General features: G+C 39.3%; 1 protein-coding gene across 2 annotated transcripts in view; it reads right to left on the bottom strand.

Moving 5' to 3' along the window:
- Nucleotides 1–10,762: 10,762 nt before the first annotated feature.
- Nucleotides 10,763–24,816, bottom strand: part of SCUBE2 (signal peptide, CUB domain and EGF like domain containing 2) — a 75,861-nt gene continuing 61,807 nt past the window's right edge. For both annotated transcript variants that reach the window (XM_072619478.1, XM_072619479.1), the window contains exons 17-21: nucleotides 19,516–19,677; nucleotides 14,950–15,147; nucleotides 13,347–13,499; nucleotides 12,214–12,293; nucleotides 10,763–11,692 (exon numbers count right to left, since the gene is read on the bottom strand). In XM_072619478.1, the coding sequence (XP_072475579.1) occupies nucleotides 11,540–11,692; nucleotides 12,214–12,293; nucleotides 13,347–13,499; nucleotides 14,950–15,147; nucleotides 19,516–19,677 (746 nt within the window). In that variant the 3' untranslated portion in view covers nucleotides 10,763–11,539. The remainder of the gene's footprint in view (nucleotides 11,693–12,213; nucleotides 12,294–13,346; nucleotides 13,500–14,949; nucleotides 15,148–19,515; nucleotides 19,678–24,816) is intronic.

The raw sequence follows: 24,816 nt of genomic DNA, 5'->3' as shown, positions 1-24,816 counted from the left end.
GTGTATACATATGTATACACACACATACACATATGCATCAGATTATATATATAACTATATATTGTATATATAGGTATACTATATATGTATATTAGTATATATAATCTACCAATAGAAGAATATGAAATGTTTTTAGTTCCTTATAATATTACTCATGTTTCCCTCTACTTCTCTTGACTTCTATATTTCTATGTCAAATTTTTTACTCAGCACTGCTTTTTTCATTAGGAATGCTTGGAAGTCTTCTAATTCATTGATGATTCATTTTTCCCTCTTAGGATTACATTCAGTTTTTCTACGTAGGTTATTTTTGGTTGTACTCCTAGATCCATTACCTTCTGGAATACTCCAATCCAAGCACTCTGCTTCTTGATACTGCTGGCTGCTCAAATTGTGTGATTCAGTTTGTAAGTCCTCGGTACTTGAATTTTTTCTTTCTAGCTGCTTGCACTATTTTTTTCATCAACTTGTAAGTTCTGGATTTTTGCTACAGTGTTCCTAGGAGTTTTCATTTGAGGATTTTTTTTATGGAAGTAACTGGCAAATTCTTTCAATTTCTATTTTGCATTCTGGTTCTAAGATATCTGGTCAGGGTGATTTTATGATTTCTTGAAATATGATTTTCAGGCTCTTTCTGTTTGGGTTCATGGCTTTCATGTAGTCCAAAATGATTCTTAAATTTTCTCTCCTAGATCTGTTTTCCACGTCAGTTGTTTTTCCTATAAACATCCCACACTTTGTTTTATTTTTTTCAGTCTGACTTCCCTGATCAGAATTCAGTCTGGTGCATTTTCTAGATCTTTCTTGGGCTAGATAGATTCTAATGCTTCCTCTCAGTCTGCCATTTTGAATCCATGTCCTGGAGATCTAATTTTGAAAAAAAAATCAAGGGAAACAAAAGCTAAAGCTCCAGAAGAGTTCACAGTGATTAAAAACCCTAAATCATTCCAGAGATGCCCACCTGTTGATGAATCCTTTCAAAAGTAACTCAGAATTATAGAGAACATAGGAAAAAATTTTCAACTCAATTTTATAGAACTACCAAAATGTGAGCACTTTAAAAATAGAAAGTTTCCACAGTATCTCAGCAAGGGATAATTTCAGTCTCCAATCTACAATTCATGTGTGTAGGCAATAGACTAGATGTGATTTCAAGGATGTAGAGAAATCCCAGTGGAGCAAATTCTTTCACAATGCTGGTTGTCCCCTTCTGGGCAACTACCTGTCTTAGGAGACGTCCTAGAATGCTGCCAGATCGCACAACAGTGGCCACAGTGGAGCCTGCATCTTCTGGGCTTCAGGACCAGCTGTCTGTGTACTGGGCTATTGTGGTTCTACACTTATAAATACTCACAAAATATACACAAAATGGTTTTCGGGGCAGAGTGCACACCTATGCCATTTGTTAACAGTAGAGTAAGAACTTTTGTTGTTCAGTTGTTTCAGTTGTGTCTCACTCTTTCTCATTCCATTTGGGGCTTTCTTGGCAAAGATACTGGAGTGATTTGCCATTTCCTCCTCTAGCTCATTTTGCAGATGAAGAAACTGAGGCAAACAAGGCTAAGTGACTCACCCAGGAACATAAAACTAGTATTAGAGGCCAGATTTGAACTCAGGAAGATGTCTTCTTGATATCAAGTCCAGTGCTCTATTCATTGTACCACCTATCTGCCCCAGAATAAGGGCTAAATAGGGTGTAAAGAAAGGATAGGAAAAAATAGGGCATGGACAAAGGAGAGCCCATGGATGGGAGTGAGAGATTGGGGAGATCTAGAGGTCCAAAGATACTGAGTGGAACTAGGACCAATACAGCAGACTGGAAAATGGAAATTTGATTATCAACACCTGAAAAAGAGAGTAAGAAAACAGTATCCTCTGAGAAAACAAGTGTACACATGTATGGTGGCAGGGTATATATCTAGTATATGATCTTGTGGTCATGGCAAGGTTTGGTAGAGTCCAGGGGCCAGGCTGGTTTTAGATAGGTGAGGCATGTTGGAAGTACTCACTCACAAGGAGGTCAGCACAACTCTGCACCAGGACTCTTTCCATTTCAAAGGAGTTAATCTATGTACAGTGTGTTGCAAACCTTAAATCATTACATCATGGCTATATATTAGTATTATAAAGTAAATTCTTTCACAGAGTGAGCAGTGGGGAGAACGAAGGGACAAGGGGTGTCTTGAATCACATGAAGAGGGAGGAATATTAGAGGAAACATTCAGGACATCTGGTGGTCAAGGTACATGTAGTGGAGGGCTGGGACCATGGTGGTTACATGGCAGTGAAGCATGTTTGAGGTATTCATTCTCTTCCAGCTTGCCTCCCCTCTGCACCAAACATGGCACAATGTCATTGGAACTGAGGGAGTTGAGGAACTGAGAAGTCACGTTGTTAGAAGGTTTATCCAGATGAATACTGAAGACCCTAAGAATGACAGCTGGGAATGAGGTAGAGAGGTAAATAGTATTTCAGGTAGTAATGTTACTGAAAAAATGGAGAGAGTAAGCAGATTATAGGCAGATGACAGAAAGGATAGGGAAATGATGACAAAGAGACATTTCCTGAACTCCAAGTCCAGAAGTCCTCAAGAAATGGTAGAGAAATGTTCGGGAAGTGGCAATGTGGAGCAAGGAATACGCACACCATGTTGCCAGGGAAGTTTCATCCTTAGAGAAGTGGAAGGCTTCATTCAGGTAACGTCGATGGAAATTGCTGTTCACTTGGCTGAAGTTCTGTTTATCCTTTGTGCTCCAAGAGGGACAAAATGATGTGGGGGGTTGGGGGGGGGCTTCAATGTACAATGTGTCTAGCTGTGGCTGATGAGACCAATACAAACTTGGAAGACTGCCACAAGTCAGGCACAAATAGTCTGACCATTTGGGAGGGAACTGTCTCGACATTTGTACATCTCACATTTCTTTTGAGCTACCAGAATTCTTATTTGCTCATAGAGCACAGCTGGACAGTCCCGTGCCAATGTCTCCCATGTCTCACAATTGATATCCAAGTTCTTCAGAGAGCGTTTGAGAATGTTCTTGTATTGCTTCTTCGGACCTCCATGTGAGCCCCTGCCTTGTGTGAGTTCTCCATAAAATAGTCTTTTAGCAAACGTGTTTGGCATTTGAACAGCAGGTCTAGTCCATCAGAGTTGTACTGTCTTTAGTAGAGTTTGAATGCAACCAACATTACATCTGCTAACAACAGATTTGCTGAAGTAACACTGATTGAAAAGATCAGAGATGTAGGGAATTTCTTGAGAGGCAATCAAGGATGACAGAGGGTTTAGGAAAGAAAGTAGGATATGGACACGTTGGTGTCAAGTGTACCTGAAGAGGATTAGAGGTGTTAAGAGTGACAGCATGCAGATACCAAATAAGGTTTTAAGTTGTAATGATCCTAAATGGAGAGTGAGTATGGTAGAAAGAATATTGGTGTGATGATGGAATTTGGAAGTCTGGTGCTTTCAATTCTATACATAAAACCTCAGCTCAGATGGCCTTCTGGCCTTCCATTGTGCTATGGGGTTTCAGGGAAAAGAGAGTTGGCAGGTTGAGTATAAATCAATGGTGTTACATGGCATCCATCACACTGAGTACATTCTAACGCACTCCCCCTTATTAATACCTAAACCAGAAAAGAATAATCCCAGAGGGAGATCTATAGCCAAATATCATTCATGAATATCAAGTCAAATATTTTATATAACATTCTGTTAAACAAATCATTCATCCAGAAACATCATTCATTATAACTAAGGTAGATTTATAGCATTACTGCAAGGCTACTTCAGCATCTGGGAAATAATCAGCATAATCATATTAAAAATAAAAACATGTAAAAGCACATGACTCAACAGATGCAGAAAAAGTCTCACAAAGTACAACACTCACTTATGAATATATGAAATATAGGTGTGAATCACCCTACACAGCACAGGCACGGGACATACTTTTTAAAAGGTAACTACAAACGCAGTGGAGACCTGTAGAAGCTTTCCCACTAAATGCAGGAGGAAAGCAACGAAGTGCAAATACCAGCCATAGCAGTGAGACAGAAAAATAAATGGAAAGCATTAAGACTGGTAAAAAGGCCCTAAAATTCTCCCCTGTTTACTGATGGTTTATTAGAAAATTCTAGAGAATCAGAAAATAAACTGAGAAAATGAACAGTTTCACCAAACCTGCAGGCTACAAAATAAACCCAAAAAACAATGGCCTGTCCATATGATAATAACAAAATCTGGTGATAGAAAAGGAAATCGGTTCAAATACCTTCCAAATCTATGATGTAATTGTGGCCCAGCTTAGCAAAGCACACAAAACACTTGTCCAGATTCAGTTTCAAAGTGCTCCTTAAAGATATAAGAAAACAAGATTTAAATAGAGGAAAGATAGTGCTTGTGGCTGAACACTGCCAATATAATAAATGTTATAATGCTACCAAAGTTAATTTTAGGGAGATAATATTGCTGAAGTTATTAAAGCTTTCTTCATGGAACTCAACAACACAACAACAAAATCCATTTGAAGAAATGAAAGATATGGAACAAAATGAAAAATGTAGGGACAAAGGAGAATGACACTCCTAGACGTCAAACTATATCATAAGGCAATAATCATCAAAACCATTGGTATCAGTTAAAAATTAAAATAGGCCAATGGAAGAGATGAAAGAGGAGTCAGAAATAAGAGAATTATTAACTAAGCCTTCAGTATATAAGAAGCAATAAGTTCTTTAGAAAAGAACACCCTATTTGATAAAATTTGCTCTGAAAACTTGAAAGCAATCTGGAAGAAATTAGGCTTAGACCAACACCTCAGGCTCTATTGAACAAAAGGGAATGCCCATAAATTGGGGAATGGATGAAGAAGTTTTGGCATATGGAATACTCTTGTGGACTCATATGAGTGTAATGACCAACCAGGATTCCAGAGTATTAATTATGAAATATTCTACTTGCCTCCTAAAAATGCAGTGAAGGACTCAGAGTGTAGAGACAAAAATTTCTTTGGACATGGTCAATGTGGAAATTTTGTTTTAATTCACGGTACTTGTTTTTAATGGGTTGTGTTTTTCTTGTACTCTCTTTCAGGACGGTGAGGTAGAAGAGAAGAAGGTAGATCTTGGTTAATTGAAGCAAAGTTTTGAGGTTGTTTGTTTTTTTTAAAGAAGAAGGCATGTCAGACTAACCTACTTTCCTTTTCTAGACTCATAGTCAAAAAATGTATATTAGGCACCTACTACATGCCAGGCCCTGTGCTAATTAAATTCTGGGGTTACAAAGAAAGCCAAAAGGTAGCCCCAATGCTCAAGAAGCTTAGTCTAATGGGGAAAACAACATGCAAACAGCTATATACATACAAGCTATAGATGAGTTAAACTTGAGATAATCAGAAAGGGAAGGCACTAGAATTAAGGGAGACCAGGAAAGATTTCCTGTATACAGTAGGATTTTAGCTGGATCTTGAAGGAAGCCAAGAGGTAGAAAAGAGGAGGGAAAATTTTCAGGCATGGAGGCAGCCAGTGAAAATGCCTGGAGTTAGGAAGTGGAGTGACTTCTATGATGAGTCCAGTGTCACTTTATCACAGAGTACATTAGTGGGGTATAAGGTATAAAAAGTCTAGAAGTGGGGGGCAGGTTATGAAGAGTTTTCAGTGCCAGTTAGAGGAATTTATATTTAATCCTGAATTGAGGTTCATTGAATAGGGGGATAATGTGGTCAGACCTGTGCTTAAGAAGATCACTTTGGCAGCTAAGTGGAGAACAGATTGGAGTGAGGAAAGACTTGGGTCAGGGAGACCAACTGGAAGGCTGTTGCAATAGTTCAAGATGAAGTGATGAGGGCCCATACCAGAGTAGGGACAATATCAGAGAAGGCAAAATGGACAGGTCTTGGCAACAGGTTAGATATGGCCAAGAGGTAACTTCTAGGTTGTGAGCCTGAGTGATTGGAAAAATGGTGGTACCCTCAGTACATCAGGTGACTTCTATAGATAGTTTGCCCAGTTTAGGAAAATCACATAACAAAATTGTTCATGTTATCTTGTTGGAGATAGGGAGAGATATTGGGAAAGATGGAGAGATATGGACTAGAAGATAATATAGTTAAGAGGATTTAGAGTTGGACAAATGGCCACACCCAAAGACTAGCTATCAATAAGTTGATGTCAATGAGGAGATACAACTCTAGTGTAGTGCTTCAGCTATCCATTCCTGGTTCTACACTGTTCAACATTTTTATCAATGACTTGGATAAAGGAAGATAATTTATAGACATTAAGACACTAATAAGTGGGATGACAGTCAGGACCCTCCCCCCCCCCAAAAAAAGTCTTAGGCTAAATCTCATGACATGAAATTTAATAGGCAAAAATATTAAGTCTTACACTTGGGCTCAAAAATTCATCTCAATACGTACATGATATGAAGAAGTGAAACTTGGCGGCAACTAGTGAACTAGGAACTCAAAATGAGTTGTCAGTATGACACAGCAGCCAAAAAATGCTAATACTGTCATGGAGTACATGAAAAGAAGCTCAGTTTCCAGGAAGGTGATGATCCTATTGTGCTCTGCTTCATCAGCCTATGTCTAGACATGTATTATGTGGGGTTCTAGGTGCCAAATACTCAGGATATTGGAATAAGATTGGAAGGTATCCAGGGGAGGGCAATCACTCCTTCAATAGTGAAGGACTTTGAGTCCATGTCCTGTGAGGATTGCCTGAAAGAACTGAAATTGTTTAGTTTTAAGAAGATAAGACTCTGGAGTAACATGAAAGTATGACTTGGATATCATGTACTAGTATGTCTTGAAGCAGGAGTAATAGGTGGAAGTTGTAGAGGCAAAATTGAGTTTGACATGAGGAAAGACTTCCTAAAAACTTATTGTTGTGTTTGTCCTTCGTTTTCGAAGAGGACCATGACATCAAGATGATGCCATGACTTGTAGTTGACTTTGATTTGAGTGAGAGAGGGCTGTGCAAGGTCACCAACCTAACTTTCTTCTCCTGAGCCATCTGGGTCTAGATCTATCCCAAAGTAGAACGAGCTGCCCGAAAGGAAGTGGGTCCCTCTTTGTTGGAGGTCTGGAAGCAGAGGCTGGATTAACTACTAATAAAGTATGTTTTGAGTATGAGTTGGACTAGATGATTGCTTAGAATGCTTGCAAACTAAAATTCTGTGATTTTATCATCAGTAACCACTAGGTGGAGCCTATACTGAAGCTGGCTTCAGTTTTCAACAATTGTGTCTGGTTGGCGATTGGGAAACAGATGTTGGAGATTCCCAATCTATGTTCCATGTTGGAATATATGCAGATATTCTACAAGAGAATTCTCATGTGAAGGATAGTTGCCATCAAACACTAAATATGAAATATCAAAAATGTTTAAATTATGTTATATTCTTGGTGTGAAAATAGGTTTTATTCCCTTGATTTACATCACTAAATCTGACCCTTTATTTAACTTGGGCTCATTTTATGCCTCCAGTTCTCCTAACCAAGATTTGTTGGTTCTGTCAATATATTTCGAACTCAAAGGTTTTCTGTGGCCAGATTTATTTGGGAAACATTGCTTATGGATTGTAAGCACACTATGTGTTTACTTGGTACAAGCATCAATAAAAGGATTTGTTCTGTAAAACTTGGACTCAGTCACACCCAAGCCTGAAGGTTCCCCACCCCTGCCCTAAGTAACTCTCTAGGTTTCATCTTCCTCCTCTGTAAGAGGGGGGACTACATGATCTCTAACACACTTTCTGGTTCCAAATCCTACTACTTAATGATGAAGTTATATTTAATAAAAATGGTTAATTATTACAGTCCAAAGCTTCATTTCCCTTGTCAAAAATATGGAAAAGATGTCAAAGCCGATAGTTTCTACCAAATGTCTCTATTATGGAGGCTTAGTGATGGACGGGGGAGAATGGGAGGATTTGATCTTTTTTTCCTCCAATTAGCACAACAAAAATTGTGCATCAGACTAGTTTCACTTTCTAAATATATTTCAGTCCCACTGTGTTCATTGGAAAGTGAACTGCTGCTGGTCACTGAGCATAGATGGAACATTTAATTCTTTAGACTAATTTGGTAGCTGCAACGTGGCACTAATGGGCTATTGGACATAACCTCCTGTTAGCTAAAGACATTGACTATCTGGGAAAGGAGATTTAACAACATGCACATTCACCAGGAAAAGCATGGGGGCTTTAAAGAAAGTACACCTCCACCATAAAATGATGCTAGTCAAGAAAACTATAATTAACCAAGCCACCAGGAGGAGCTCACTGCTGAGGTTAAATTGAACCTAGTCTATTTCCAGAATGTCAATTCCCATATGCCAATTACAGGGCTCTCTATGGAAACTCCTGCCTCCTTTCCATCCTGTCAGTCAATTCTGTGGCTTGATTTGCATGGTAGACTCCCCAACTTCCTTTTGCAGGTAAGACCCGTAGAATATTTTTTCCATTCATATATGTGGTGGAGCAGACAAACCAGCCTAGCTGAGGTAGAAAGTCATCCTGAGAGAGAGAGACAGAGACAGAGACAGAGAGAGAGAAAGAGAGAGAGACAGAGAGAGAGAGAGAGAGAGAGAGAGAGAGAGAGAGAGCAGCATGTGCCAGGAAGATCAAACCATCTTTTGGATTTTGAGCCCAAGAGCCCTAGAACCATTGGCGCCAGACTACCATCTCTGCTTAAAACCCAGACTCCTAGTCATATTCCAGGATAGTAATCCCTGATCTGCCATCCCCTGCCACTAACAAAGTCAGTTGCTGACAACTGCTTAAGATGGAAGGAAAGAAGGGTGAGGGGAGGCAATAAACATTTATAAAGTATCTACTATGTTCCAGCACTATGCTTAGTACTTTTACAAAGATTATCTTATTTGATTGATTTGGACGAGTAAACCCAAGAACCCCAGGAAGAGCAAGGCCCCTGCAACCACCAAAACTGCTTCTAGCCTGGCTTCCTCATCCATCATCGAGGGAAGCAAGGTTTATGGAGAAGACACTGAGCAATTGTCTTCCTTCGGAGCCACAGCTACTGAAGACCAGGAAAAGAAAGCTCTCCCCACCCAAGTCCCAGATGCCTCAAATGGTTCAACATAGAAAACCTATGTAGTTTTCGCAATGGAAATGACATTAAAGGAGGCACATCATCACCTGCTTTCCCCACTGTGCTCTAACAACCACTGGGCTTTTCCATGTGACTTGTAGAGCTGAACTTTCTGATACAAGTTGTCTTCTCAGTTTAGAATGTGAATAGCCTATTTGAAGCCTTATTGCTTAGCAGAGTGCTTTGGAAGCACTGAATAAAATGTGGGGTTTTTTTTTCATTCATTTATTTCTCCCAGTATTTCAACAGTACATATATTAGACAGACACTGTGGATGGACCATAAGTTGGATCCCGAATCAGAATAGCAGGCAGTCAAGTCAGATCACATTTGGAAAATCAAACAGTGGTTTAAGTGATCCCTAATTGTTTTTTACTGGAAAAGGCCATCCCTCTCCTCTTCTCCTTCCTCCCTCCCTCTCTCTCTCTTCAGCCCTCTCATCCACTGCTCCTCCTTCTCTCCTCTCTCATGTTGATATTCCTCTAGTAATGTATGGTCAATGAATCATGGACTACTATCATCTCAGAAAAATCAAAATTGCAGGAGACCCAAAGGACAATGGAATCTTAATCGGCATATGTATTAGGACATTTTCCACAATGACTGGACATCATTCAGAACTCTGAGGAAAGTGGGTTTGTCATGGAGCAAGGGTGGAGGATAATAAACAGATACCCTGAGTGTTAAACTGGTATCTATAAAATATTAAAGAGTCAAAGGAAGACCTTCAGGATAGGGAGGGAATTTTTCAGGGGAATTTATGGAAAGAACTTATAACAAATACACAGGATTAGAAGGTATGAAAAAGATGCATGCATGGATAGAGTTTTCACTGATACTAATGAGACCACAGGTCTATTGAAGAATGTTTGAGGGCACAAGACTTTCACAGACTGTTCCATGGAACAGTCCTTATTAAGACTAAATCTGTACCTTGTCAATTACATCTCACCAGCATTTTCCCAGGGTCATTTTAGTGTATGATGATAATGCAGAACAGCCTAGAACAGTTCCAGACCTGTTCATGCAGTGGTGACTGGTATAGTAATAGTGTACGTTTGTGGTTCATGAAGTACTTCCCTCACGACGACAATAAAAGGAATACAAGTCTCATCATCCCAATTTTACAAATGGTGGGACTAAAGCTAAGAGAGGTGAAGACTTCTCTGAAGTCATACAGCTAGTAAATACCAGAGCATGAACTTGAGTCAAGCTCTTCCAAATCTACTGCTCTTTCCACTACAAAAAACTTATTTCCACAGTGTGATGTGATCATATTAGAAAGTTAGTTTACAACAAAAAACAAAGCTAGAATCTTGTATGCATAATGGAAAGACTGCTATAGAAAAATGTCCCTATGCGGTCACCAGACAATAAAAGCAGGAGGTGGCAAATGTATTGATGGCAGTTTATCATACGGAAAAAAAATGTTGAGTGAGTTAGAAAGAACATAGACAAGACAAGAATCCTCTGATTTAGAGATTGGGGCCATAAATGGGCCAACCAGAGGTTGAAAATTCAGTAGGATGACCAAGGGGTTGGTTTTTGGAAAATAAATAGAAACGGCACAGGATATGGTGATGCTATCCCCCTCCTCAATATAATGTGCAATACAGGTAAAAAATATCAGAAAGCAATCATTATTACATTTGTATAGAATTTTTTTTCATCATTTTATTTTAATTCTCTCCACTTCAAACATTCTTTACCATATTCTTTCAGAACTCTGGTACCTGGGGTTGAAGTCACATAACTCACTGCCCCAAACATGGCCCTTCCAGTTTTCCTAGAAAACTGTTCCCTGAAACTCAGTGCTGGAGCTCTTTTACTCCTAACTCTGAAGGGGTAGGATCTGACTCCATAGCTCCAGTAAGGAAAATATGACATGGTTGAGCTGCCTGAACAGAACCAGGCCAGTTTCAGACAAGGAAACTCACCTCTCAGATCCACTTACCACTGGTGTCGTTGGGAGGTCCCGTCAGCAGTTTCTAACTTGGGGAATGAGAAGTATGAATGACAGATTAGCTCTGTGGGGTGAAGGGACCAAAACATGGCTCAGGGAAGCTACTCCTTAGTCCTTCCTATTCCACGTCACTATTTGCAGCAATGAGGAAACTCTGTTGGTAACAGACATGGTTCCTTCTGAAAGCCTCTCTCTGCCTAAACCTGATGGCATTGTCTGATACAGCACCCCGGTAACAGGACACAACTGTATACAAGATCTCTTGGAAGAAAAAATACAATTCAGCTTATCAAAATATTTGTATTATCTATAAAAATTAAACTCTAAAGAGTCATTAATACTGGATACCATGCCTGTCCCTCCACTGGCATGCAAGTGGCAGACACAACTCTGTCCTTGAAAAGCCCACAGGCTGGGGCATGGCTGAGCATTTGTAGCTGGTGAGATGAGGGAAGAGTCATTTGTAAGGCCTCAAAAACCTGGACACTTTGGATCGTAGTAATCGGATGAATGATCTTGGAAACATCTCTCTGGACTCCTGTGCTGTATACTTGAAGTAATTTTGTGGATGTGCCAGGACATCAAATAGAGCCTTGATTAATTTCTTATCCTAAAAAGAACAAAATTTTAGTCAATGGACTTTGTAACCGCTTCATTGAACTTAGTTTTTTTTTCTTGTTTGTTTTTTTTCCAGATATAGTGTAAAAATCAGTTCCTTTATCCAGATGAGTGTCAAGACTGAGCTTTCTGAATGTTTCCAGGTTTACTGTGGGGACAAGACAAAGTAACACATGGGAGAAGCTTAGGCTGCTTGTTCTGCTTGGCCACAAGGCAGAACCAGCATCAACCTGCAGAAGTTGCAAAGACGTCAATTTAGGCTTGGAATCAGGGAAAACTTTCCAACAATTAGAATCCCCTGAAATGGACTCGACAGCCTTGGGAGGTGGGAGGGAGACCTCCACTGGAAGCCTTCGACCTGAGGAGGGATGGAACCTTTCAGGTACGGTGAAACAGTTCTTGTGAGCATTGGGTCTGGATGGCCTCTAAGGTCCCTTCCATCTTGAAAAATCTGTAGCTTTGCAAATTACCTAGTTGTGTTCATTATGAAAAGATTTAACCCAGAACACTAACCTTAAGAATTTCCTGATGATTTTCAGATGCATATAATCTGCCATCTCGGACTATGTCTTCAATGAGCTCCTGGTAGTCCTCTGGTGGAAACAGATGACACGATTTTTGTTTCTCTTGTGGCTTAACAGTTTCAAAATCAGTATTATTTATTTTTAAGTACCTTTAATACAAGTACTCTGCCTCTTCTCAGAATAATGTATCCCATCACCAAGAGGCATGGAGAAGCAATCTTGCAGAAGTAGCATGTCACAGTACAACACAATAAGCACTTATAAAAAGCTCATTGACTAACGGGAATGAGAACTGCCAGGTCCAACCTTTGCCATGTACTCATTCTGAATTCTAACATATCACTTTCCCCACGGGGCCTCCCCATAAAGTGAGAGATTAGGTCAAATGATCCATAAAGTCCCGTCTTGCTCTAACAGTCTGTGTTGCAGTCCTAAATGTGTTGCAGTCCATAGACTTTATTTCCACCACACCAACATTACCAGCAAATACACTAAAAAATTTTTTAAAAGCAGTCAAAAGAGGTTTAAAATAATAATATGAAGTTGTTTTGCATGGGGCAAAACCCCCAACATACTTCACAACTGGCCCAGAAGCATCACTGTATAGAAGACAATAATTCATATTGATAAACGATAACCTTGAGTAAATCAAGAAAAGGTTAAATTATGTTCTTTGTCATCTGTTTAAGGAAGCATAGAAGTATGTAAATATTATGGAAAGGTTTCTATCCATAACGGTTTAAACATTTTAAAAAAAGACTTGGTACTTAACCTTACAAGGTTTCTTTTTCTAATCTTAAGAATAGGAGACTTCATTAAAGGGGTAAATGCTCAGGGATAACTCAGCTATCCAAAACATTTATTGGGGGTTCCAAGGGAGTTAAATTTTTACTGAATTTAAATTTCTAAAACCTCTTTCAATTCCCACATTCAGAGTCCTCAAATAGAAATTTAGCACCTGTTTCTTTACAACATTCTCTCATCTTTTCCTTACAGCTTTTCTACAACATCTGTGCTCAGTAGAAGTTCTTTGACTGCCTCAGAAATTACTCCTGTTGAAAATATGAAAACATTTCGTATTGAGCAGTAGAGTCAAAAGAGGATCAGATTTGAGTCCCTTACCATCATATGTTACATAAGGGACCTGGAATCCTTTGGCACTGTTCCCTTCATTAGATTTAAACTGAATCCACAACTTCTTTGATCTGGAGGTGAAAGCTATTGGACGTTCATATGTTTGGCAGGTTTCGTAGGTTGTCACAGAGTTGGAGGAAGCTGCCAAAGGAAAAGTATGCTAGAGATCAAAATATTTTTATTGAGCAGACAACAAACATATTTGTCTTTTCAAAATCTCATGAAACAAGGAAAGCTCATCAAGTTGAGGAAATCTTCATGCCCAACAGAATCATCCCACTTGTAGGAAATCTTGAAAATGTGGCAAAATCAAAAATAAAGCTAGTAGTTGTGGTAGCTCCCTCTTTGACCAAAGGTTGAAAACAATAGTATAAGAGGCTGGACATTTAGCAGCAGCCCCATCACCTTTCATGTCCTCTTGACCTGGGTAGTCTCAAGGTCCAAGAGTGAATTTGCTATTAGTCATAATCTACGTACAGACACACAAATGACTAGGTAATTATTTATGGCTTGTTACCATTACCTTCTTGGGCACAGCCCCGAGCCACCATCCTGGTAAGTCCCTATCAACATCTCTGATATGTGTGGCAAACCACTACTTCAGTGAGAACTCCATTATAATGCTGGTGTCAGGGGACATCCACTCATCCATCCATCCATCCATCCACTCATCCATCCATCCATCCATCTATCTATCATCTATCTATCTATCTTTCAGCCTCGTGTTCTCTGTGTTAGAGTGAGGCAGCTGCCCTCATCACCTCCTGCCGAGACTATTACAATTGCCTTCTGGTTGGTCTCTTTGCCTCAAGTCTCTCCCCCCCCCAACACATCCTTCATTTAAATGCCAAAGTGACTTTTCTAAAGCACTTGCCTGCCCATGAGATACTTCTGTTTAGCTACCTGTTTCCTCTGGTGGCAGCTAGATGGTGCAGTGGATAGAGTGCTGGGCCTGGAGTCAGGAAGACCAGAGTTCAAATCCAGATTCAGGCACTTACTAGCTGTGTGACCTTGGGCAAGTCACTTAACCCTGTTTGCCTCAGTTTCCTCATCTGCAAAATGAGCTGGAAATGTAAACCACTTGAATGTCTTTGCTAAGAAAAGCCCAAATGGAGACACCACTGAAAGTAACAACAAAGTGTCTTACCCAATGAGATTACTTTCCATCTCTTCTGTGTATCTCGAATGTACCCAGTTATTTCCATCTTGTCTCCCTCATTAGAATGTGAGCCTCTTGAGGGCAGAAACTGTCTTTGCCTTTCTTTATGTCCTCAGAGTGGATTAGGGGTAAAGCTTAAAAAATGCTTGTTGACTGACTGTCTGAATCATCATGTATTTGGAGAACATGCTCTAACTTCCAGTATAGCAAAAGTTGTTGTGGATATCTAAGTGACTCTCCATGTGAGGAATTTTTTAGGAGAGTGTTCTATATATCTTATGACCTGAAGATGTACCAAGACAGAAGATGAAATTCCCCAGTCTGCTAGATAACAACAAAGCAGAGTTCCCAAGGATTGTATCAGGTTTCCACAAAGTGAGCCTTCCTGTTTGTCACGGGAACAGAAGGGGAACGCAAGAGGCTGAGACTTACAGGTTTTCCGCATCACCAGGTAGTCTCCACATTCATCCTCTATAGGAAGAAATATCTCAGGAACCACAATCAAAATACGGCGCTTGGGAGGAGGATTGATGGTCCAAGTGCATTCAGTGTTGGCTGGATAATTCCCAGGGTAGTTTGGAGATTCAATATACCCAGTGAACTCTCCTAGCTCCCCTCCACAACGTCTATCTGTTAAAGGAAAACAAGTTTTAGCTGGGAAGGAATATCTACTCAAAAATGGTTGGCAGATCCTCACAAGATCGCTGAAGAGAGGACCAGTCTCTGTCTGCTCTCAAGGAGTTCAAAGAAACGGTCCATGATTGTTGAGCTGCTATCAGTGATCTTGTGCAGTGATCAGTGATCTGGGAGAAGTAATGCCCTTCTTCAGGAGAAGAGGCACAGGACTGGAAAAAGATATATGTCATGATTTTCAAAAAAAGAGAAAGAATAAGTCCACAACCTGCAAACCAGAGTTTGACTTAGTCATGAGTAAAGAATTCTTGGCTCATTACTACTGGATGGTTTATGGGCACTTTACTTTAAAGGGAAGCAGCAATGACTGAGAGGTCAGTACGATTTCATCAAGAAAAGATCGTGCTAGATTAAGTTCCCTTTCTTTTTAACAGGGTAGCTACACTGGTAGGCAAGAGAATGTAGTGAAAATATGTTTGATTTTCTTTTTTTAAAAAAATTACCGACTGTTTACAGTACATTCATTTCCAATATTTCCAAATCTACTCAACCCACCAAGCCTTCTCTTAAAACAAAGACATAAAGAGAGAGAGGGGGAAAGCACTTAGGCAAAACCAACCAGCGTATTGACTCTCTGACAATTTATGCAACATTCTGTACCAAAAATCTTATCTCTGCAATGACCAGAGTGGAGTGCCTTTTCTCAGTTCTCCTTCCTGGGCAAGCAGGGTCATTGGAATTACAAAGCATTCAGCAGTTTCACTGTTGGAGGTGTTGTGTATAGTTTTCCTAGTTCTATTTATTTCACTCTGCATCCATTCAGATGCATAGATTCCTATACTTTTGCATGTTATTTCTTATGTGGCAGTAATGATGTTGCATTACGTTATGTTGAGGAAACACAATTTGGTTAGTCATTCCCCAATCAATGTTATACTTCTTTATTTTTTTTTAACAAGACATTTGACAAAGTCTTTTGCTCTTTGCTTATGGAGTTTAGGGATAGAGTTAAGTGGATATGGAACTAGTTGAACATCTACACCCAAAGGGTAGCCATGTTACAAATTAGCATCAACTTGGAAGGAGGTCTGTAGTAGACATTACCATATTTATGTCCTTAACCCTGTGAGGTTGAACATTTTTATCCCTGCCTTAGATGAAAGGACAGATGATATCCTTGTTAAATCCACAGATGATATGAAGTTTAGAGAGACAGAATAATCCAAACCCAAAAAAAGTCCAGAATGTCTCAGATGATGGGATGAACTAAGTAAGAAGCTTCTATGCTAGAATTCAAAAAATCAATTTCAAGAATATAAGATGTGATTGGTCAACAGTTCATGTAATGAACATCTACAGTGAACTACAAATTCAACATGAGCCAACAGCATAAAGCTGCCATCCAAAAAAGCTATTTTTTTTTTTTTTTGCTAATCCTAAGTTCTTTTAAGAGAATTACTGTGTCCAGAACAAGGTATGTTGTGTTCCATTCTGGGTTACACTACACTTGTACTACTGTGTTGTGTTTTGTGCATTATATATTTTCTTTTCAATTATGAACTTAAAAAACAGACATGAACGTTTGAATGTACAAAAAAGATTAAAAAAAGAGGTTTACATAGGAAAGCAAACATCTCTTATATAGTTTAGAATGTGTATATTTAATTTACACTAAAGTTACAAAACTGCCCTGTTTGTCTGTATCTCTTTCTGAAATTCTTGTTCTCTTGTAAAAATTTTTTAAATGTTTCATTGAACTTTTTTTCTTTTCTTATATCACTATCACTATCCACGAACTTTTCCCAGAAGTCCCTCCCCACCCAAAATAAAAATTTTCCGTTATGACAAGTATAGTCAAGCAAAACAAAGCCACACTTTAGTCAAGCTAATCCATCACCTCTATGCCAATGGGTGTGAAGCATGCTTCCTCATCAGTCTTCGGAGTCACGACTGATCACAGCAGTGATAAGAATTCTTAATTCTTTCCAAGCTGTTTTCCTCTACATTATCATAATCACAATTTATACAATAAATCACACTCCTGGTTCCAATCACTTCACTATGTATCAGTTCATACAAGCCTTTTCATGTTTCTCTGAATCTTTCTTTTTAGTCATTTCTTACAGCATAATAATATTACATTATATTCACGTGTTATCATTTGTTTAGACATTTTCCAAATGATGGGATCCACTTTGTTTCCAGGTCTTCATTAGAATAAAAAGTATTTCTCTAAATATTTTGGTATATGTTTTTTGTGTAAATATGTAGAGATTGTTTCCTTATGTCTTTGACCTTTTGGGGGTATTATACCTTGTAGTGGTATTACTAGGTCAAAGAGTTTTAGGCATTACATTTTATTAAACATAGAGGTAAGATCATGTGTCTCCAAAAGAGTGTGATTTGAATTATTAGATGACTGGAAAGCTTTCTAAGGATCAGTTGAAGAAAATAGGAATATATAGTCTGAAGAAAAGCTTTAGAAAGATGATAGAACCCTTCAAGTATTTAAAGTTTTATCATGGGGAAGAGGGAGGAGAGTCATCCTTCTTAGCCCCAAAAATCAGAACTGGTATTAAGAGGATAAAGATTGCAGAGGAGCTAGATTTTTCTGCTTCTAAAGAAAAAATTTCTAAACAATAACAATTATCCAGATGTGAAACAAGCCACCTCAAAGGGAAGCTCCTTGCTTTCGTTAGAGGTTTCACCCTTGAGGACGTCTTGTTGGAGCTGCCTCCCATAAGTGTTCTCAGTCAGGTTCTCATTGACAAGATGGACTTTCTGAGATCCTGTGATCTCCATACCTCCCACCACAATGATATCTGGGACTAAAGCAGAGTCAAGTCTAAGGCTCCTTTCATGCTTAGACAGCTCTTTTCCCCACATCATCTCTTTTTTTGTTTGTTTGTTTTTCGAGAGTGTTTATTGGGCAAAACTTAGAATACTTAACCTCAACAGTGGCATTGTAGTAATGACGTTGAATGTTTAAGTTAGTAGTTATTAGCAAGATCCCTTCTTTTAAAATTTAGGACTTTACTCTGCGTACTTCTAATTTTTTGTATTTAATATAAGTAAACATTGTAAAATCAGACAATCCAAATAAATTCACGAATTTAGTAGGATTCAGTCTTACAAATGACTTTATATGTAACTTTATACTTTCCGTCTGAATATTAGGGGAGTTCTGTGGTTGCTGGAAAATTCTTAATTGCACGAAGCTCCCAACTTGATCTTGTGCATGTTATTTTTTTTAATTTTTTTTAACGTTCTACAATCACTACTATAAAACTTAGATTTTTACCCCCCCACACACCTCCCCACCACCACCCGCCTCCCTCCCCAAGATGGCATATAGGATCTACATATACTTTCCTATTGAATACGTTTTCACTATAGTCATGCTATGTAGATAAACTAAAATAAATGGGAGAAATAATATAACAAATCAAAACATAACACACACACACAAATATGATCTGCTACATTCTGCGAATGAATTCCATAGTTCTTTCTCTGAGCCCACATAATCTCTTAATGTCCTTCCACCGATACTAAGAAATAGATTGAAAACAAAACTTTTTACAGTTTTATGAGTTACTGAGTTGATGCTGTTTATTTCTGGAACTGTGCTCCAGAAATCAAATCTTCATCCATTTCCACATCAATAATGGAACCAAACAACTAAACAGCATAGTGAACTCAATTTCTTCATTATTTGGAAAATTTATGGATTATGGGAAACAAGGTGGTCTATACTTAGAGACTTTGGCTTATGACTATGAAACCTGAACCTCATGTGATCCCATTAAAGGAGTCTACAGACTAAGTTCTTCTCAATGGGAAACGACTGACGTCATTGATCACCTTGGGAAGCCTGTCGTCATAATCACCACTGCTATTTGGCCATTTTTCTATAGCATCAGGACCATCTTTCAATCCCATTAAGGTGGAATTGTAAAAAGTCCTCATAACTATTAAACACAATGGTCCAGATACAAGTGGCACTGCAGTCATATTACCCTAAAATAACTCCAAGGGAATTGTGGACAAATTGAGAGCAGAATCTTTTGGAACACTCAAAAGCACATTGGGGAAATCCATTGGTTGTAGTGACAGAGTCAGTAGTGGCAGAGTCAAAATTCCAAAGGGAAATTCAGAGAACACAACTAGGAACCAGAACAAAAGAACCTGACAGGCAGTAACTGTGGGATATGGTGTGTCCAAGAACGTGCACACAGAGAGTCAAGGGTCAAACAGGAACCAAAGTGAAGAAATCCTCTCTCTCCCTCTCTTGTCCTTCCTCCCACCCCAACATGAGAAAGCAGCATTTTAATTGGTAGGGGAAAACATTGGGGAACAACCTACTTTTACATTGGGTTACATTTGTGGAGCCATCAAAGTCAGTGGTGGTGTTTCCTGGACAGGAAACACAGTAATTTTTTCCAAATTCAGGTTGGTATGTTCCTGCTGAGCATCGAATACACCGGTGAGTTGTAGTGTTGTAGAAATGTCCAGGTGAACACTGAACTGTAGGAGATGGAAATAATCACTTAGTTTTTAAAAATACAAAACTGAGCCAGAACACTTTCACAGATCATTCAATAAGCCATCAGGATATCAGTAAAACAACATTAATTTATGTAATTTAGGCTGATCAGTCAGGAACATTACTTTAATGCTCATTCTATGCACAGCTCAACACAAGGCACTGTAGATACAAAAAAACCCAAAACAAACAAAAGTTATAACCTACGCCCTTCAAAGAGTTCTGTTTAATGGAAGGTACATGGCATAGCAACAATACCCTTAAATAGGACACACAAACTAATTCCAACTAATACAGTAAAAAATCATGTATTTAAGTTACCGAAGGAATAGAGGGTTTTAACGAAGTGATCAGATGGTCCTAAGAATGGAAAAAGGTAAGTTGTGATTAAAGTTTTGAGGGAGTATGGGACATGTGTTTGTAGAGAGGAGTGGGAGGAGAATTCTAAGTAGGGGTGATAGAAATTGCAGGAAAAAAACTACAAGTCATAGAGTCATGAGAATTTTGGAGGGCCTTTTTTTCAAGCCCATGTTCAATGCAGGAATTCCCTTGACGTCATATGTAGAGAATCATATCAGAGAACACTGACCTCCCCATCCTCTTCCCCTTTACCTGGGAGAATGTTAACAATAAAAAAGTTTACATTTATTTATTGCTTAATAGTCTGAAAAGCATTTCCAAATACATTATCTCAGTACATCCTTAATAAATCTTGGAAAAAATAGAAGGAAAAAAGCACCGACCATGCAATCCATTAAGCTAAATATCATCGAGAACAGATACAATCAAGGAAGACAAGGGGTTGAAATACCAAGGTTCACAGGAGACAAGATCCACGAAAGCAACCAGTCATAAAATCCACGGCCTCAAATATCTGGGCAGAAATGTCCAATATTTAGGTAACAAACAAGAGGAACTAGAAGTCCTAAGCAAATGCGATTTCAGTGTTATCAATAAGACTTAGTAGGATGATACGTGATTAGAATCTGGCTCTGGAAAGGTATATCTTATATGATTGTGATGGAATAATATTGCGCTATGAGAAATGATTGGGGGGATGGTTTCAGAAAAACCTAGGAAGACTTACAGGGACTGACCCAAAGTGAAGCGAGCAGAACCAGGGAATCGTTGTCCATAGTAACGGCAATATTCCAACGATAATCAATGGTGAAAGACTTGGCTCTGCTAATCAATACAGTGATCCAAGACAATTCCGAAGGACTCATGATGAAAAATGCTTTCTGCCTCCAGAGAGAGAACTGATGAAGTTTAAGTGCAGACTGAAGCAGGATTCTTCCACTTTATTTTTTTGCATTTCTTTTTGCAACATGGCTAATATGGAAGCATGTCTTGTATGATTTCACAAGTGTAACTGATAGCACATTGTCTGCTTTCTCAGTGAGTAGGAAAGGGGAGGGAGGAAGAGAATTTAGAACTCAAAAAAATTTTAAATGAACGTTAAAAATAAATGATATATTCATTTAAAAAAATAAAGGTATGTCATATTCAAAAGAACGAGGATGGACATGGGGAGAGGTAGAAAGAATGAAGGCAATTACTCCACTCCACCTACTTAAATAAATGAAAAGATGCTATACTGTGATACTTCAACCAGGGGAGAACACTTTTCTACTGAATCACTTATAGGCTTTAAGTCTTTGGTCAGTTTAGATGACTGGATAAAGTGGAGTGACACTTACAGGAAGTAAATCTGGGCTGATTGATTTGGGGAAAGTTGGTCACACTCTGTGAATCCTCTATAAAATGGTAACCATTTTAAAACCAAGAAATCTGAATGCTCGCTAGTGGAGAGGAGAGACAGCCAAGCCATTGAGAAGGAATCATTTGGGAAAGGAAAGAAAGAGAAGTAAGGAAAGAAAGAGAAGTACCGCCATATCAACCCTGATCTCCTTCTCTGCCCCCTAGCTTGGTCAGAAGATCTCGTGAATTCTGGAGGACCTCAAAACAATACCACTCTAGTAAAATACTATAAACTTCATAAAGTCTGGCTGACTAACTGGTATCAACTGATAATCGTGGAAGGAGGCTTGCTGATGGGGGAGACTGTATGTGGATGCATGGAGAATTTACCAGCCAATTTAGATTTCAAAAATATGCACAGAAGAAAGCAAGAGACAATAAATATAAGGATATAAAGATAGCTTCAGGCGTGCTAAAGCTCAGAATGAGCTGAGTCTGGTGAGGGGAACTAAGGACAGCCAGCAGAATAACTAGGTGGTTGTTGTTGCTTTAAAGCACATTGGGAGAAGCAGGAGAACCAAAGGAGGAATAAGGACTCCTTGGAGTGAATGGGAAGATGACAATTGACAGGAGAGACAGAAGGGCTGGCAGGAGGATATTCGGCTTCTGTTTTCTCTGCCAAAGGAAAAGGTCTTTGCACTGGAAACGACAACAAAAATGGCTAAAAGAATGATGCCCAATAGAAGCAAGGAAATAACAGCAAGAAAACTTCCAATGGCCATGGATAAATTCAAGTCACCTAAGCCAGATGAACTATTTCCTCAGGTCCAGAAGAAAAAAATCACTGATTGATGTGGTTTTTGAGCCATTTATCAGTGATCTTTGAAAAGATTATAGGAAATGGGAAGATATCATAGGACTAAAAAATGGCAAGTGATACTTCAATATAGGCCAGTCAGCTTGACTTTGATTCTTGAGAAAAATCTAGAATGTACCAGTAAAGAGATGAGCAGGGAATATCTGGCAAAGAAAGTATCGTGCAATTACAAAGAGCCAGCATGGCTTCCTCAAGAACAAGTCATGCCAAATTCCTCCTCCTTCCTTTTTTGGCATGGTTCCTAAACTAAATGATCAGAAGAATGCCATAAAGTGCAGTTTACCTAGATTTTAACAAAGTATTTGATACACTGTTTCCCACTATTCTTGTTGATGAGATGGAAAGACATAGATTGGATGACAACACAATTAAAAGGGTTTGAAACTGATGGAACGGCCTAACAAAGATTAGTCATTAATGGTTAAATGTCAATTTGAAAAGTGATTTCCAGTGGAACTGGAAACACAGGGAATTTGTGCTTGACGCTATGCTGTTTAACTTTTTATTGATGACTTGGACAGATATAGTGATGGGGGGTCCATTGAATGGAAAGCTGGGGTGGCTAGCTAATACACCCTTGATGACAAGAGTGAAAATACAAAAAGATCTTGATGAGCTACAGCGCTGAATTGAATCTAGTATGGTGACATTCTATAGGTATAAATGTACATTTTTCTCACACTTGAGTTCAAATAAACTTCACAGGTATGAGATGGGAGAAGCATGACTAGTCAGCAGTTTGTCTGAAGATCTGGCAGTTTTAGTGAACTGTGACCTCAAAACATGCCAGCAATGTGATAAGACAGCCAAATGCTAAAGTGATCTTGAGATGCATGAAAGAGGCTATGCCCTCCAGAAATGATGATGTGATCCCTGCCTCAGTACCTGCTTAGACTAAGGAAGAGCGTGCTCAGTGCTGGATGTCTCAGTTTAAACAGGACAGTAACAGCTGGAGAGCATCCAGAGTAGTTTAACCAACACAGCAAAATGCCTTGAATCCAAGTATAGGAGGAACAGTTGAAGGAAATAAGGGTGTTTAGCCAAGACTCAGAGGGGACATAAAAGTTATCTTCAGGTATCTGAAGGGTCTTTAGTTGGAAGGGAGATTAAATATATTTAGTTTTGTTTCAGAAGATAGAACCAGGAACAATGAGAGGAAATTGGACCTTCTGTCCAAAAAACTTCCTAAAAATTAGTTTTCCAAATTTCCTGTATGACTGCACATGTTACCCTCTCAGGGAGACAGGAGGAGAGAGAAAGAAGGAAAGAATTTGGAACTCAAAAAATTTTAAAAATGAATGTTAAAAATTGTCTTTACATATAATTGGGAAAAAAAATTATTAAAAAAAAAAAAAGAATTAGTTGTCCAAAAGTGAAAAAGTTGCCTCAAGAAGCCACAAGCTCCTGTCCATAAGCTGAGGCAGGATGAGCACTTGCTGGGTGGAATGGCAATTCCTTCAGAGCATGGTTGGACACTGGGGTGGCTTCCAACTCTAAATTTTGTGAAATGTGGAGGAACGATCTGGGAATAGAACGGGCAGTGTGCTGATCACCCATTCCCCTCAGTGTTTCATGAGTAAGTGATAGGAGTTCTATGGAACAGTGTCTAAGCAGTGCCCTGGGCCAAGAAAGAGGAGCAGCGGGCGGGACAGAGTACTTACCGGGGTGGGTCAAAGGAAAACCACGATTATAGAACTTGAGAAAGGATTCCTTCTAATCAGACCAAGACAAGAGGATAGAAGAAATGCTGGAAAGTCCCAGAAGCCAGTGCTTTCGGTGTTTGCACCTAGAGGGTGCTGTGGGGCAAGGAGTGGCACATCCCTTTGGAATTCCTAAAGTTACATGCTTCAGTGGGATTTCTACAATGGAATTTTAAACAAGGTTGTTTCTGTGAAAATGAAATTTGGCCCAGCATAGCATAGATGACAAGTAGAGCTGTAATTAGGGAGGGGTAGCCAGGACTTTTCCGCATGCTGCTAAAATTTAAAGAAACTACTAGTGCTAGCAGCACTTGGACTCCCACTCCACCCTCCACACCATGGCTGCACCCCAGCTAAGCTTGTCCCAGCCTGGCCCTGCCATACTTGGTTGCCTGAAATAAGCTGTCCTAAGTGACCTTGTGATATCCATTAAGGTCTCCTCCTGACCAAGGCTAGGGTTCCAGGGTCTATTTTCTCCTTAAAGGGGAAGGTTCAATTCTCTCTCCCTGGGGGGCGGAGGGGTTGGGGGGGGGGAACAACTTGTATTCCTCAGTCTCCCCTCAACTACGCTTGTCCAAGGTGTCGGAATTGCTAGTTGTAACTCTGATGACAAGGGAGGCCAGTCAAGATGACTCAGTGTCCTGGTTACATGGTGGCTAAAAAATGTTGACTTAGATACTAGCACAGAACAAGAGGGGAGAGACCAGAATCATCAGAACTAGTTTTAACACAGGCTAGTGAACATGCTTAGGCAGACTGACCCAGAAAGATCCAGACGCAACAGTAGTAAGTTCACACTTACTTAGTACTTCACTATTTATAAAGTGCTTTCTTCTTATAGC

This window comes from Notamacropus eugenii, chromosome 6 (assembly GCF_028372415.1).
Source record: "Notamacropus eugenii isolate mMacEug1 chromosome 6, mMacEug1.pri_v2, whole genome shotgun sequence".
In the NCBI taxonomy this organism is placed as follows: domain Eukaryota; kingdom Metazoa; phylum Chordata; class Mammalia; order Diprotodontia; family Macropodidae; genus Notamacropus; species Notamacropus eugenii.
This window is presented reverse-complemented; position numbering and strand designations above follow the sequence as displayed.